At 46.5% G+C, this 14,374-nt stretch overlaps 1 protein-coding gene across 1 annotated transcript in view; it reads left to right on the top strand.

The window, feature by feature from the left end:
- The first annotated feature begins 5,308 nt into the window (after positions 1 to 5,308).
- The window catches only part of SLC22A16 (solute carrier family 22 member 16), a 42,403-nt gene continuing 33,337 nt past the window's right edge, over positions 5,309 to 14,374 (top strand). Inside the window, exon 1 of the mRNA XM_047102615.1 lies at positions 5,309 to 5,387. Within this exon, the coding sequence (XP_046958571.1) occupies positions 5,335 to 5,387 (53 nt within the window). The 5' untranslated portion in view covers positions 5,309 to 5,334. The remainder of the gene's footprint in view (positions 5,388 to 14,374) is intronic.

Below are 14,374 nucleotides of genomic sequence, written 5' to 3' on the forward strand. Positions count from 1 at the left end.
GGAGGGAGGTGTGGTCAGGGAAGTGAGAGGGTGCCAAGACAAGCTCTACTCCAGAAACTCCCCTCAGGCAGGCTCTGCCTGGGCTCTGCTGAAGAAGGACTTTGGTTTGATAGCATGTGGCTGTCTGTCTAGACCATGGGGAGGACAACGTGCGACAGAGCCTTTGAGAAATGGTTTGCAGACCTGCACTGGCAGCAATTTTGTGGGCTTCTGCCTGTCCCCCACCACATCAAACAAATCCCCTTCCTGCTCATGTTGGTGATTTCTTAGCCATGGGCAGAAAATCTGTTTCCATACATTTATTACTAACTTTATAATCTGATGTGTACTTAGCATTTTATAAATAAAGCTCCAGGTCACTCTTTGCCCATCAATGAACTTAATCACCATTTACTCTTTGGTTTCTCTCCGATTTGTGGATACCTCTTAGATACCTAGATATAGTTCCAAAGAGACTTTGAACAGAAACTCCAGGCTGGTGGGTAGCTCAGTCAGTTAAGCGTCTGACTTTGGCTCAGGTCATGATCTCGTGGTTTGTGAGTTCGAGCCCCACGTCGGGCTCTGTGCTGACAGCTCAGAGCCTGGAGCCTGCTTCAGATTCTGTGTCTCTCTCTTCCTCTCTGCCCCTCCCCCGCTCATACTCTGTCTGTCTGTCTCTCTCTCTCTCAAAAATAAATAAACATTAAAAAAAAGAAAGAAAGAAAGAAAAGAAAGTCCAGGCTGGGATGAGAGTTGGGATCTGGAAACCATGAGGCCACAGGACATTGGAATACTTACTCATGTGCCAAGGAGTTCAAGTCACCCAATTAAACAACTAACCATTTAGATTTAGAAGGATACAAAGACGTTGTTTTTTCTTGGGTTCTTGCCTTTCTCCCTTCCCTGTTCCCCTGTACCCCTTCTACTCACTGGAAGAAATACATCTGCCCTGTATTTGTGTTAAAACGACCTCACTGGATTCCTAAGAAGGCAAGTGCGTTGTTAGGGGGCTCCTCTTTAGGAAATCTCAAGATTTGCCTGAGTTGTGTGTAGGGTTTGAGCCAGGACCTTAGCCTTCTTCCATTCATGTGTGGATACACTGGGGCTCTTAGAAAATTGTGTGCATTTTATCTCATTATTCCTGATGTTTGGATTATGTTCATTCATTCATTCAACATATACTTGCTGAGCATCTACTGTATGTCAAAGTCCCTGCCCTCATGGAGTTTATATTCTATAGCAGTGATATCAAATTATATATACACATGCCAGGTTGAAGAAAAATAAAGCAGGATAGCACAGTAAGGGGCTAGAGAGTGGTGAAGACTGATATTGTAGGAGCAGCAGAGAAATCTTCTCAGAAGAGGAAACATTTGAACTGACTGAAGTAAGGAAATGAGTTGTGTGATTCCTTGGAGACAGAAGTCTCAGGTAGAAGAAACTGAACTCATAGAAGCAGAAAAGAGATTGATGGTTTCCAGAGGTGGGGGGGGGGGAGGTGGTTTGGGAGAAATGGGTGAAGGTGGCCAAAGGGTATAGACTTGCAGCATTAAGATGAATAAGTCCTAGGGATGTAATATATAGTATGGTGACTATAGTTAACCACACTGTATAATACTGTATACTGGAAAGTTGCTGAGAGAGTAGATCTTAGAATTTCTCACCACATGCACACACACACACACACACACACACACACACACACACACACGGTAACTATATGAGATAATAGGTGTGTTAACTAATTTTACTGTGGTAACAATTTTGTAATTTATACCTGTATCAGATCATCACACTGTACACCTTAAACTGACACACTGTTATGTGTCAATTATATCTCAGTAAAGTCCCAGACTCTTGGTGGGGGTGATTTATTTGGGTTTATTTCCCATCTCAGTAAATGGCCCCTCACCAGTTGCTTAGGCCAAAACCCCTGGTACCTTCTTTCATCGCTCTCTTGTTTTCACGCTCCATATCCTTTTCCAGCAGAAAATTCTGGCTGCTCTGCCTTTATGATAGAGCCTGATTCTGTGCACTTCTCTCTACCCCTACTACTAACCTTCTTGTCCAAACCATCATCTCCAGCCTGGATTGTGCAACCCCCTCCTAATTGGTCTCCACGCTTTCTCCCTTGTCCCACACATCTCCCTAAAATATAGTTGTGGCTGTTTTATCTGGGAAGGGGTGCATATTTTTAAATTGAAAAATAAACAGAAAGTCAAAGTGGAAAAAAAGTTTCAAGAAGAGGGAAAAGCAAGTGTTAAAGTGTGGGGACTGGAGTGTGGTTTACAATGAGCAAGGAGGCTGGAGTGGAAGAGTAGTTGAGAAAAAGGTGGGAGATGAATCAGAGAAGCAGACCACGCCATGCTAGGACTCTGATTTTATTCTAATAGTGAGAGAAAGCTGCCAAGCAAAGGAGTGTCTTACTCTGAATTATATTTTGGGGAGATGTGGGGGGCAAGGGAGGAAGCATGGAGACCAAGTAGGAGGATGTTGCCTATTCCAGGCTGGAGATGATAGTTTGGACAGGAAGGGTAGCAGTGGGGGTAGAGAGAAGTGTTCAGAATCAGGCTCTATCATAAAGGCAGAGCAACCAGAATTTTCCGTTGGAAAAATATGTGGATTGTGAAAACAAGAGAGGGATACAAGAAGATACCCAGCGCTTGGCCTAAGCAACTGGTGAGGTGCCATTTACTGAGACAGGAAATGATGGAGAGGAATGGGATTGAAGGTGGCCATGGTAATTTTGAGGTGGCTTTTAGACATGTGGACAAGGGGTGGAGAAGGTAGTGGTATTAACAAGTCTGGAGTGCTGGGCTGAGGTCAGCTTGGCCACATAGATCTGGGAGTCATTCATACATGTTTTGAAAGCCTTGGGAGTAGATCATGGGTTGACAAGCTTTATCTATAAAGGGCCAGATAGTAAATATTTCAGACTTAGTGGGCCATACACTCTGTCACAGCTACTCAAGTCTGGCATTGCGGTATGAAAGCAGCCACAGACAATATATGAATGAATGAACATGATTGTGTTCCAAAAAACACAATTTGCTAGAGCAGGTGGCAGACCAGACTTGGCCTGGCCTCTGTGGTTTGCCAACTCTTGAACTACGTCATGCTACTGAGGGAGAATGTAAAAAGTGAAGAGCTCAGAGTCCTGGGGCACTCCAACATTTCGAGAAACCGGGAAAGGGAGGAGGAGCTAAGAGATGGAGATAACAGCAAGTGGAAAGGTGAGAGGAAAATCAGGAGACTGGGGTAGCCCAGAAGCCAAGGAGGATGTTTGTTTTAAGACAAACCAATATTGTGGTACCAGTAAGTATTGTGAGACACTTTGAGATGGGAACATTCTTTTCGAATACTCTTCACGGTTATCTTCATCTTTCATTATTTTTGAACCATTTTACAGCTTTGTAAGTTGTAGAAAACTGATAATAATGCAAATTGTTCTTGTCCATAGAAATGAATTGTGTTTAGTGGAATGCAATTGATACATTGGTGGAATTGGTGAAATGCCATTGCCTGGTGGACGGATCAGTTCTGCATCTATTTGTAACTTCGTACTAGCATTCCTTATTATTTTTATATGTGGGGTTCACTGAATTCTTCTTTGAACAGATTGTAGCATCTTATTGGTTCCCTCGTTAATTAATGAGTGAAATAAAGTTACTGATTTGTTCATTTTATATTTCTATGCGAGTCATGATCATACCTTGTAAAATAATTTTTCTTTAACAGTGGACATTAAGATAAGGATTGAAAATTGACCGTTGGATTTGGCAACATGGGGACCATGGTGTCTTTGATATGAGCTATTTTGGAAGAGTAGTAAAAGTTTGATTGGAGCATATTGTATGAAACTATAATAATAAAGACACATGGGTATAGGGAAAAATAAATAGGTCACTGGAGCAGATTTAGAGAGCCCAGAACAAACCGGTCCATAAATTGAAACTTCATAGATGACAGAGGTGGCAATGCAGAGATAGAAAATGCCATAAATGGTGCTGGACAATTTTTTATGTGTATGACAAAAGCCCCAGACTGGATCTCTATCTTAAACTAAATGATCTTTCAGTGGATTTAAGACCTAAATGAGAAAAGCCAAAAGCTATAACTTTGAGAAGAAAATAGAATATTTTGTGACCTCATGGTAAAGCAGAATTAAAAAAAATTTTTTTAATGTTTATCCATTTCAGAGGGGGGGTGGGTAGGGGCAGAGAGAGAGGGAGAGAGAGGGAGACACAGAATCCGAAGCAGGCTCCAGGTTCTGAGCCGTCTGCATAGAGCCTGTTGAGGGGCTGGAACCCATGAACCCTGAGATCATGATCTGAGGCCAGGTGGGATACTTAACCAACCGAGCCACCCAGGTGCCCCCGGTAAAGCAGAATTTTTTAAACAAGATACAAAACCACCAATTATAAAGGAACATATGTATGAATTTGACTTCATTAAGATAAAAAATACCACTTCTGATCATCGAAAACACCATAAATGGATTGAAAGTACAATTTCTCATAACGCTTAACTGACAAAAGGATAGGTATCCAGAATATACCAGTAGGTGAGGGAAGTACTTTGGGAGTGAGCTTTTCTCTCTTTTTCAAATCCTGCTCAAGTACAAGTTTCTTGTTGCCACTGTTCTGCTCGAGCCTCTGCCCAGAGCGTTCTTTAGCCCTTTGGGTGACATAAAAGCTTTAACACAGCCCTGCCAGATCCTGTCACTTTTCGGGGCCATCAGAATCCGTTCTTTATGCTCTGCTCTTGGAGACTCTGTCCTGGCGCTCAAACTGTCGGCCTCGTCTGAGAGAGCGGTTTTTGTCCCAGGCGAGAGTGGAGTCCAGAAATGTTACATAGAAAAAATCACGTACCTGCAGTAGCCCCTTCCCGCAAGTCTGAGTGCCACGCTTGTGAGGCGTGTCTTTCCAAAGATGCTAGGTTCTTGCGGGCCCCCAAACCTAACCCCGGTCTCTGCATTGCCTCCTCGGGCAGTCCCGAGGCACCGGCACGACCGAGAGAGACAGAGAGACAGAGAGAGGCGACCACGACGACGCCGTGAGTGTCCCACAGGAGGGAGGGAGGGCGCGGGCGCGACGGCGGGCCCCGGGACCACGACGAGCTGGGGAGGCTGCGCGGGCGGGGAGGGGAGACCGGCCACGGAGGGGGGAAGCGAGCCCGGCCCCGCGAGCCGCCCGCTGGCGCGCGGGGGACACTGCCGGCGGGGCTGGCCCCCCGGGGCGCGGCGGGCCGGGGCGGAGCGGGGCGGGGCGGGGCGGGGCGGGGCGCGGTGTCCGCCGTCCCGGGCGCTCGGCGCGCTGGAGTGTCCAGCTGGGGAGCGCAGCGCACGGCGGCACCATGAAGCCCCACAATTTGGAGTTGATTTTTGACCACGTGGGGCACTTCGGCAGGTAGGGAGTTGGGGGTGGGCAGGGGGGAGGGCGGCGGAGGGGAGCGAGAGCCACGTGGAGGGGGCGCCGGCGGGGTCTGTTTCTTTCCGTTGCGGTGGGGGGGGGGGGTGGTTCTCGCGCGGCGCTCCCGATACGGAAACCTCTCCCGCTCGTTTCGTGGGGTAGTCGGGAGACCCGCGTCCGGACTCCGGGCCCAGGGCTGGGCTTGTCCTCTCGGACTCCGGCGCCGGGGTCTCCCCGACAGCGAGCAGCGGGGCGCTGGGACTGGCCTCCGGAGTGGTGGCTGCTGCGAGCAGGTGGGACCCGGGGCGCGCCCTCTGCGGGAGCCCAAGTCCGAGGTCGGGCCGGAGCGGCCGGCTCACACGAGTGGAGGAGTGCCTGCTCCTGGCGGCCCGTTTCTCCAGTCCGCCAAACCGGCTCCTCTTTCACTTCCCCGTACGACTGCTGACCAGCTCTGCCCCGTAGGGTCTGCCTCTGTGCCTGGCAGACAGGTATTGCCCCAGGAAAACCCGTTAGTCAGATTTTGTTGCCATTTATAGAAGCCTAAAGATGTGCCAGGTACATTGTGTCGGCTTGTTACACACAGAGTTTCATTTGATGCCCTTGCGAAGGAGGTGTTTGCATCCTTATTTTAATGATTGGGAAACTGAGGCTGGTAGGGCCAGGGTCCCACAGACGCCACACGCTGGGACCCAGATTTAGCCGCGTTGCACCCCCCTTTCATTCGTCAAATTAATTAAGACATTAAAATATTGCATTCATTCATTCATTCATTCATTCATAGAGAAACGCTCCTCTCTGACCCAGAGGCTTTTGGGAGGAGAGGCTGCTGGGTGAGGGACTATACAGTAAGTATGACGATCAGAGGTTTGGAGCTAAGTCCTGGCCTGCCTCTTACCTCTAATATTCTGGTAATATTGTGCCTCAGTTTCCTATCCACAAAACAGGAATCACAATAATTCCTGCCTTACCTCCCAGGCTTGTAGTGAGGAGGTAGTGTAGGAGATGGTGTGGTGCTGTTTTCCAAGCCGGAAAGTTGCATAAATGTTGGTTATGATTCTGCGTGGCAGGAGGGAGAAGGTGGTTGAGCAGTCCTAGGAGAGGCAGGAGGTCCCAGCTCTCTCCTGCTTTCTCCTAATACCTGTGTTTCTTGAACACTGATCTGTGCCTGGCTCTGTCAGAAGCTTTTGGTACATGCTACCTTCTTTTGTCTTCTCTACAGCTCCGTGAGATTGGTAGTATCACTCTCATTTTACACCTGAGAAAACTGGGGCTTGTGCGTACGTCACAGATCTGGTAATGGCAGGGCAGAATTGGATGTCGTTGGAAGTCCATCAGTCCCCATAGCCCACGCTCTCAACCATGATGCTCTCCTGAGCACGGTTAAGTACCATCCCCAGGACTCCATCGGGCTCTTTATATATTATCTTGTTTTATCCTTCTTGAAGCAGAATAGCATGGGGAGTACAAGATCCGCTCTGGGGGTTGGATGTCTGAGTTCCAGTCCTGGCTCTACCACATACTGTGTGGTCTTCAACATTTCACTTACTACTTCCTCATCTGTGAAATGAGGGTAATTGTTACCCTCCAAATGCTTATTGTAAGGACTCCACATGCAGCCTCTCATTACATCCTTACAGTAACCCTATGAGGTAGGAGGTGCTAATACCATTCTTTCCCTTTGTATTTTAGAGATTAACAAGGTCATTGTATCAGTTGGTGTTTGGCTAACAGAGATCCCTCAGTTGGAAGTTTGTCCCTCTCCAGTAACTATTCAGGGTAGGTTCTTCCCACGGGGTCATCCAGGGACCCAAGTGGGTGAGGCAGCCCTGTCATCCACAGCATGGGGCTCTCTCTCTCTGTGCTTGGGGCATCTGGCCCCATTGTCCTCACCTGCAGCAAACAGTCAAACGTAGCTCTCCATGGTGGGAAAAGGAGAGAGTGGATTTGGGGAGACAACTCTTAGCTGGCTACAATGATGTGTGCAAAAGTCTTAACATTCAGTAAGTTCTCAGTAAATCATGGTTATTATTGTTACCCGAGTCCCCATCCTGGTAGGAAGGGTTGGCTTGTGAAAGCAGCATGTAGTGAGGCGAGGGTAACAAGCATGCTTACAAAAGGTGAAAACAGTGTGACCATGGCATGGGATCCCCAATTTTCTCTGATATTTGCTGTAATTGTGCTTTTTTATTGTTTATAAATAGAAAGGGAGGTTATCGTGTTTCGTTATTTAGCCTTCTTTTAGGGAAACCTAGTGAAAGTGTTAAGTAGGGAACCTTAATTATCTTTCATTTAGCATTAATCATTTCTAAGGGGAGGAAGCACTATCCTAGTCACCTTTAAGAGAGGGAAGCAGGACACCTAAGAATTAAAAAGCTGTTCCTGGTCTTGTCCTGAAGCCATACTGAAGTTCCATAAACTTCATGGATTAAGGCCCATGTGAGAGGGAAATGAGGAAGCATACTCAGGTATCTGTGCTGGGATAATCTCAGAACTGGTTCCCTGAGTTGTCTTGGCTTAAGGGGAAAAATAACTTAAAATACTAGAGTTGGAATGTGGAGCTTGTAGCTGATTTACACCTATGGACACAGGTAGTTTTGTTTTTTCAATATATGAACCTGCTTTGGTTCATCTTTTCTGACTTCACCTTATGAACATCGTAATAGCCAGCACTTCTGTGCATTAACAATGTGCCATAGTGCTTTACATTAACCCTTTTCAGTCCCTCAACAACCCACTTTTCAGATAAGGAAACTGAGGCACAGAAAGTTTAAGGATCTTGCCCATGGTCCCAGGTGGTAAATAACAGACACAAGATTCAAACCTTAGTAATCTGGCTCTGGAGGCCATGCTCTTGACCACAGAGGGGTACCACCAGTTACGTTTCTTTATACAGAATGATATAAATCTAGGACTGAAGGTAATTTTCTTCACCTGTCACCCAGATTGCATGGGTCCATTTCTGGTCATCTTTGCTTTTCCTTGCCTCTGGGGTTTCTGCCTACTGTGTCTGTATGATTCTTTTTTTCCATTAGTGTGCCTCTCTAGCTGTGAACAGAGTGCTGTGTTATATCTATAAGTGTTATCCCAGAGGGTCCTCAGGTTGGGCAGATTGATAACACCTGTTGGACCATAATCTTTGTAAGGGAGAGAGTGGTATGTCAGAATGCTAGATGCCTCGGGAAATAGGGTCTTGTTTTTTCCAGAAGTTATCCTTGCGACGAGGAAAGGGAAATTTGAGTTGCAAGGATACTCAGGACCTTTCCAGCATGTAGAAAGCATATTTCTGTGAACCAACATGGGTTGTTTGGGAACTGCGAAGAGGCGTATTATTCCTAGAGTATAAAGTATGAGGGCGACAGAAGGGAGGTAAGTTCACAGTCATCTCTAAGAATATTTTTGTGTGGCATGCTGAGGAGTTTAGGTATTAGGAAGGTCACTTTGCAGAATGGAAGGTGCATTGGAGGGGCAGGAGTTTGGTAACAGCCCAGAGAAGACCTAGGTAAGAGCCCAGGCGGGAGATAAGGAGGGTCTGGACCGAGGCAGGGGGAGTGTGAGCAGGGAGGACTGGACAGTTTTGACAGGAGGGATTGATGGGGCCTTCTGGTTATAAAGGACAAGTGGGCAAGACACTCCCCCATTCCATGCATCCTATTTCTGGTTTGTGTAGATGATGGTGTCCTAAACTCAGAAACAGTTAACACTCCAGGTGGGGCAGGCTTGGGGCTTGCATCAGTTTGAGAGTCTTGTGGGAATTCCAGTTTGAGGCATTTAACAGGCATTTGGATAAATAATGTATTGCTCAGGCAAGACGCCTCCTTGTCAGTATGGGTTGGGTGGCCATTCAGGGCTGAAGGCACAATGTGGACACTGGGTATGACTTGGTACCCATTCCAGTCAAGCCTCAGCAGGGCATTGCCGAGTACTTTTCCTGCTCTCTGGGTCCTGCAGATATAAAACGTTTAAATTGATATATTACATGTATACAGAAAAGTATGCACCATACTCTACAACCTGATGAATCATCATAAAGTGAACACCGCCAGACCACCCCTTCTCATGCCCTCTCTCAAGCAATATCCTCTCCCCTCCTCAGCCACCACTGTCCTCATAGCTATGGCCACGGGTTAGTTTTGTCTGATTCTAAACTTAAATAAATGGAGTAAAAAAATCATAGACTTTTGGTTGGGCTTCTTTTGTTCAACATCATATATGGGGGGGGGTCACCCACATTGAGCGCCATGGTAGTTTGTTGGTTTTCACCAGCATACAGGATGTCATGACACGAATATTCCACAGTTCATTCACTCACTGTTAACAGACATTTATATTGTCTCCAGGTTGGGTTTATCACACATAGTTCCTCTCGTCTATGTATTTTAAGGGCCTTGTGTATGCATTTCGTTGGGTACGTACCTGGGAGAGGAATCCCTCTGGCCGAGTGTGCATGTGGTCAGCTGCCAGACAGATGTGCAAAGCAGCTGTGGCAAATTACACCCTCACAAGTTGTTTAGGAGAGTCCCAGTGGCTCCACAACAACTGTTAAATATTTTCAACGTCAAATCTTGTATCAACAGATAATTCAACTGAAGATTTTGATTTCCCGGGGTGGTGTTTCTCATCCATGTCAGAGTCTCTTAGGAAGCGTTTTAAGCTTGTATAGAGTTCTGGATCCTACCTCAGACCTCCTGAACCACAATCACTAGGGGTGGGATAGAGAAGACAAATCCTAGTCTCAGAGGTTGCTGTGGTGGATGCTCTGTTGGGGTGTGTGTGTGTGTGTGTGTGTGTGTGTGTGTGTGTGTGTGTGTAAGTAGTTCTAGTGTTGACTGTGGGATTCAGGCTGGTTGGGGAAGGAATTGAAGCCAGGAAGGTGGCAATAAGCTAAAGAAGCTGGTGGGATCCAAAGACTGGGCACCTGGATGGTGCTGGGGATGGGGTCAATGGGAAGCACTCGGGGATATGGGGGAGAGTGGGAGGTTACGGTCAGCAGAATGTGAACTTTTCAATGGTGGAGCCATTCCAGGGGAAGAAACTACTTAGGTACCAACCCAGATGCTAACGTGCATGATCCAACATACAGTGTTAGTAGAATAGGCACAGTAACCCACCCAGACAGTGCCAAATAAGGTGTCCTGTATAGCACAAGCAGCAGGTGTAACCTGGATGAGGGAAATGGGGAGCTTCTGGAATCTAGAATCTGCCTGACAGAAGCAGAACCACTCCGATGGAATTGTCTAACAGGATCCTTCTATCCTGTTATCCATCATCCTTGCAGGCTGGAAAGTGCTTCCTGAGAAATTGCCGGGGAAGGAAGAAACACTTCCTGAATTCACAAGCCTGTTCCCTGGCGCAGGTGACCCACCAACCACACCAGGTGCTCACAAGTAGCATAGTGTGTGCAGGCCAAGGGCAGAGCCTGACCCTGTGGCTCTCCAGTGATATCTAGTAGCCCATGCATGGGGGCTAGTGACCTGCAGGGGTGAGGGTTCAGGCACCACCATTTCAAGCTGTGATCTTAGCTTCTCAGGGCCTATTGAGTCACAGCAACTCAGGCTTGTCTTCCCAGCCTGCTGTTCCTACCCAGCCCCTCTGTATGGAATAGACTGAGGCAGATTTCTGATAGTTTTTCTTCAGGCAGGGGCGCCTTTTCTAGAAAAACAGAGCTGGCTCCTTTTAGCTGCAAGGACTCAGGCTTTAGCGCTCTAGGCTCTTTTCTTGGCTGCCCATCCCATACTCTGAGAATAGTATTTGTGTGTTCTCCCTCCCTTTCTGTTGCTAGAAAAAAGCCACTTGTTGCTTGCTTGCCTTTTGCTTTGTGTTTTTCTTTTCTGAACTAGCTGCTGGGGCCAGTGCCAAACACAGAGTTCAGCCTTGAAACCGTGGCCAGCTCCAGCGTGTGGTGTCTTGATGGCCACAATATGTTACATTGATTCCATTTTACTTCTTTATCGACGTGGGTTTCTATGAGACGTGAGGAACCGTGGCCACGTGCCAGCTTGGCAGTCATCCCCGAGGACTTGGGGACGTTGCCAGCTTGACAGTTTCACAGCACCACTTCTATGACTTTGCTTAGCGTTGCCACTTTGTGATAGTCTCCCAGGTGGGGTGTGTTCACCCCTCTGGCTGGCAAAGATGATTCTTTGGAGTACCATGAAAACACCTACTTTGTACACGAATGTATACGTGTAAGTAAATATATATGACTTTATATTTCCATATGCATCATATGTATGTCACTTTAATCTGGGAATACGTGTATCCAGATATGCTCATTTTATACATCTGTGCCCACACACACATTCATTTTTTTGCTGGTGGAGAACCCAGTAAAAATTTTTTATACACTGGCCTCTTTTTTTTTTTTTTTTAAGTTGATTTGTTTATTTAGAGAGAGCGTGCGCAGGGGAATGGCAGAAAGAGAGGAAGAGAGAGAATCCCTTGCAGGCTCTGTGCTGTCATCATGGAGCCTGACACGGGGCCCAAACCCATGAACCATGAGATCATGGCCTGAGCTGAAATCAAGAGTCAGACGCTTAACTGACTGAGCCGCCCAGGTGCCCCCATACACTGGCCTCGTGAACACCTCTCCTTACCAGAGGTACTGAGTATGCATTAACCTCAGCACTGTCCCTTTTACCCGGAGGGATTCTATGACATTCTGTATACATTGCACAGCACACCGTTCTGGGCACCACGGGATAGACTAACGTGATTGAAGCACCGTTCCTACCTTTATGGGAGTGTCGTTCAGCCTTTTGTGGGATTTCTTTGGTGGCTGTTGATTTGGTAGAGGAATAGAAAGCATTCAGCTGACGTTCGTTAAAAAATACACGTATATAACAGAAGGTACTTCAGCTGTATACGGTGGTCAGAGAAGGGAAAGAAAGAAATGGGGGAGGAGATGAGCAAATGAGAGATGGTGGAGCAGGGGAAGCAGATAGAAAGGGTGGGCCTGAGAGAAGCAGGCAGTGGGGGATAAGGAGGGGCCGGATGGAGGCGGTTAGCGTGGAGGGAGCAGAGCCGTGGAGAGGAGGTGCTGCGGCAGGAACAGGTGAGGCCAGCAGTTGTCACGGTGTGAGACCTGCACATCTCTGGGTCTGCAAGATCCCAGCTGCTGTCATAGTAACACAGAGACATTAGTTGACTCGTTTAGTCTCACTCTCTCATGAAGGCACAGTGGAGTTTTCCAGAGGCTAGCCGACACGTGAGAATGCATCAGCTGGAATGCAGACACTGGTATGAAAAACTAGCTAGCTGTCTTCCGTTAATCTAAATTTAAAAATTTTTAATGTTAATTTATTTGGGAGAGAGGGAGAGAGAGAGGAAGAGAGAGAGGGAGACACAGAATCCGAAGCAAGTTCCAGGCTCTGAGCTGTCAGAACAGAGCCCAACATGGGGCTCGAACTCACAAACTGTGAGATCATGACCCAGGCCAAGTCGGACGCTTGATTAATGGACTGAGCCACCCGGGTACCCCATTAATCTAAATCTTAAATGTAAAACAACACCATGCTGCTCACTAATTTTGTTTCATTTTGTTTTGAAAACTATGGCTATATGTTCTTTAACGGCTTATTCCTGTTATGTTTAAGTGGATGAATAAATGTTAAAAATTTTCTCCTTTTTAATTTCTAATATATACTGACGACTCACATAAAGAAAAGACCCTTGGGACCCTCAACACTTTTAAGGATACAAAGGCTCCTGAGAACAAAACATTTGAGAACAAGTGAGCTACAGGAGGGTCAGAAGCGCCTTCCAGATAGAAGGCACACCAGGACCATGGCGATGGGCAGCTCCAAAAAGCAGGCAGGGAGATAAAGATTGTATGTAGCAACAGTGCAGTTTGGCTCAGTGTGATCTGGCAGGACCTATTTTCTACTTCCTGTTATAACGGTTTTACAGTAATGTTCCTCGTTGTCCAAACTGATCATTTTAAAATTGAATATTGAAACCACCTGCCCAAAGGGGGCTGTTCTATCTTGATTCCAGGGGTCTGAAATTAATGGGGAAATCCACATTTTATATATTTTACCCTGCCGTCCTATGGGCACAGTTGTCCTTGTGAGACAATTTTTACTTCGGAGAATATGTCACTGCTTGTTGGTTTGAGTCTGTAAATTTGGAGACTTTACATTTACTTTTAAATTTTGAATAAATAATTTTTGGATCATTTTAGATTTACAGAAAAGTTGCAAAGATAGTTCCTGTATGTCCCTCACCCAGTTTTCCCCATTGTTAACGTCTTACATCACCACGGCATATTTGGCAAAGTAGGAAGCTGACATTAGTATATTACTATCAACTAAACTCCAGGCTTTCACCAGTTTTCCCACTCACATTCTCTTCCTGTTGCAGGATCTAATCCAGGGTATGACACTGCATTTAGTTGATATGTTATTCCAGTCTCCTCTGGTCTGTGGTAGTTTCTCAGTCTCTCCTTGTTTTGTTTTTAATGACCTTGGTGGTCTTTAGGCATATTGGCCTGGAAACCTGTAGAATGTCCTACAATCTGGGATTTTTTACTGTTTTTCTCCTGGATAGACTGGGATTATGGCTTTTGGGAGATGTCGCCGAGGTGTGAAGTGCTTGATGATCACATCATATGAGGAGGTACATGATATCCACATAACATCATGGGGGTATTAACCTTCAACGTTTGGTTAAGATAGGATTTGCCTGATTTCTCCCACTGTAAAGTTACTATTCTTTCCTTTTTCCTTCTTTGTTTTTTTGTTTTGAGAGAGAGAGTGTGTGTGCATGAGAGGAGGAGAGGGGAAGGAGAGAGAAAGAGAGAGAGAGAGAGAGAGAGAGAGAGAGAGAGAGAATCCTAAGCAGGCTCCACGCTCAGCTCAGAGCTCCACCCAGGGCTCAATCCTATGACCCCAGGATCATGACCTGAGCTGAAATCAAGAGTCCCATGCTCAACTGACTGAGCCATCAAGACACTCCCCCTTTTTTTCCTATCATATTCTTTGGAAAGG

This window comes from Lynx rufus, unplaced genomic scaffold (genome assembly GCF_022079265.1).
Source record: "Lynx rufus isolate CCGP_SWC_20201006 ecotype Redwood Valley unplaced genomic scaffold, mLynRuf1.p SCAF_6, whole genome shotgun sequence".
Lineage (NCBI taxonomy): Eukaryota > Metazoa > Chordata > Mammalia > Carnivora > Felidae > Lynx > Lynx rufus.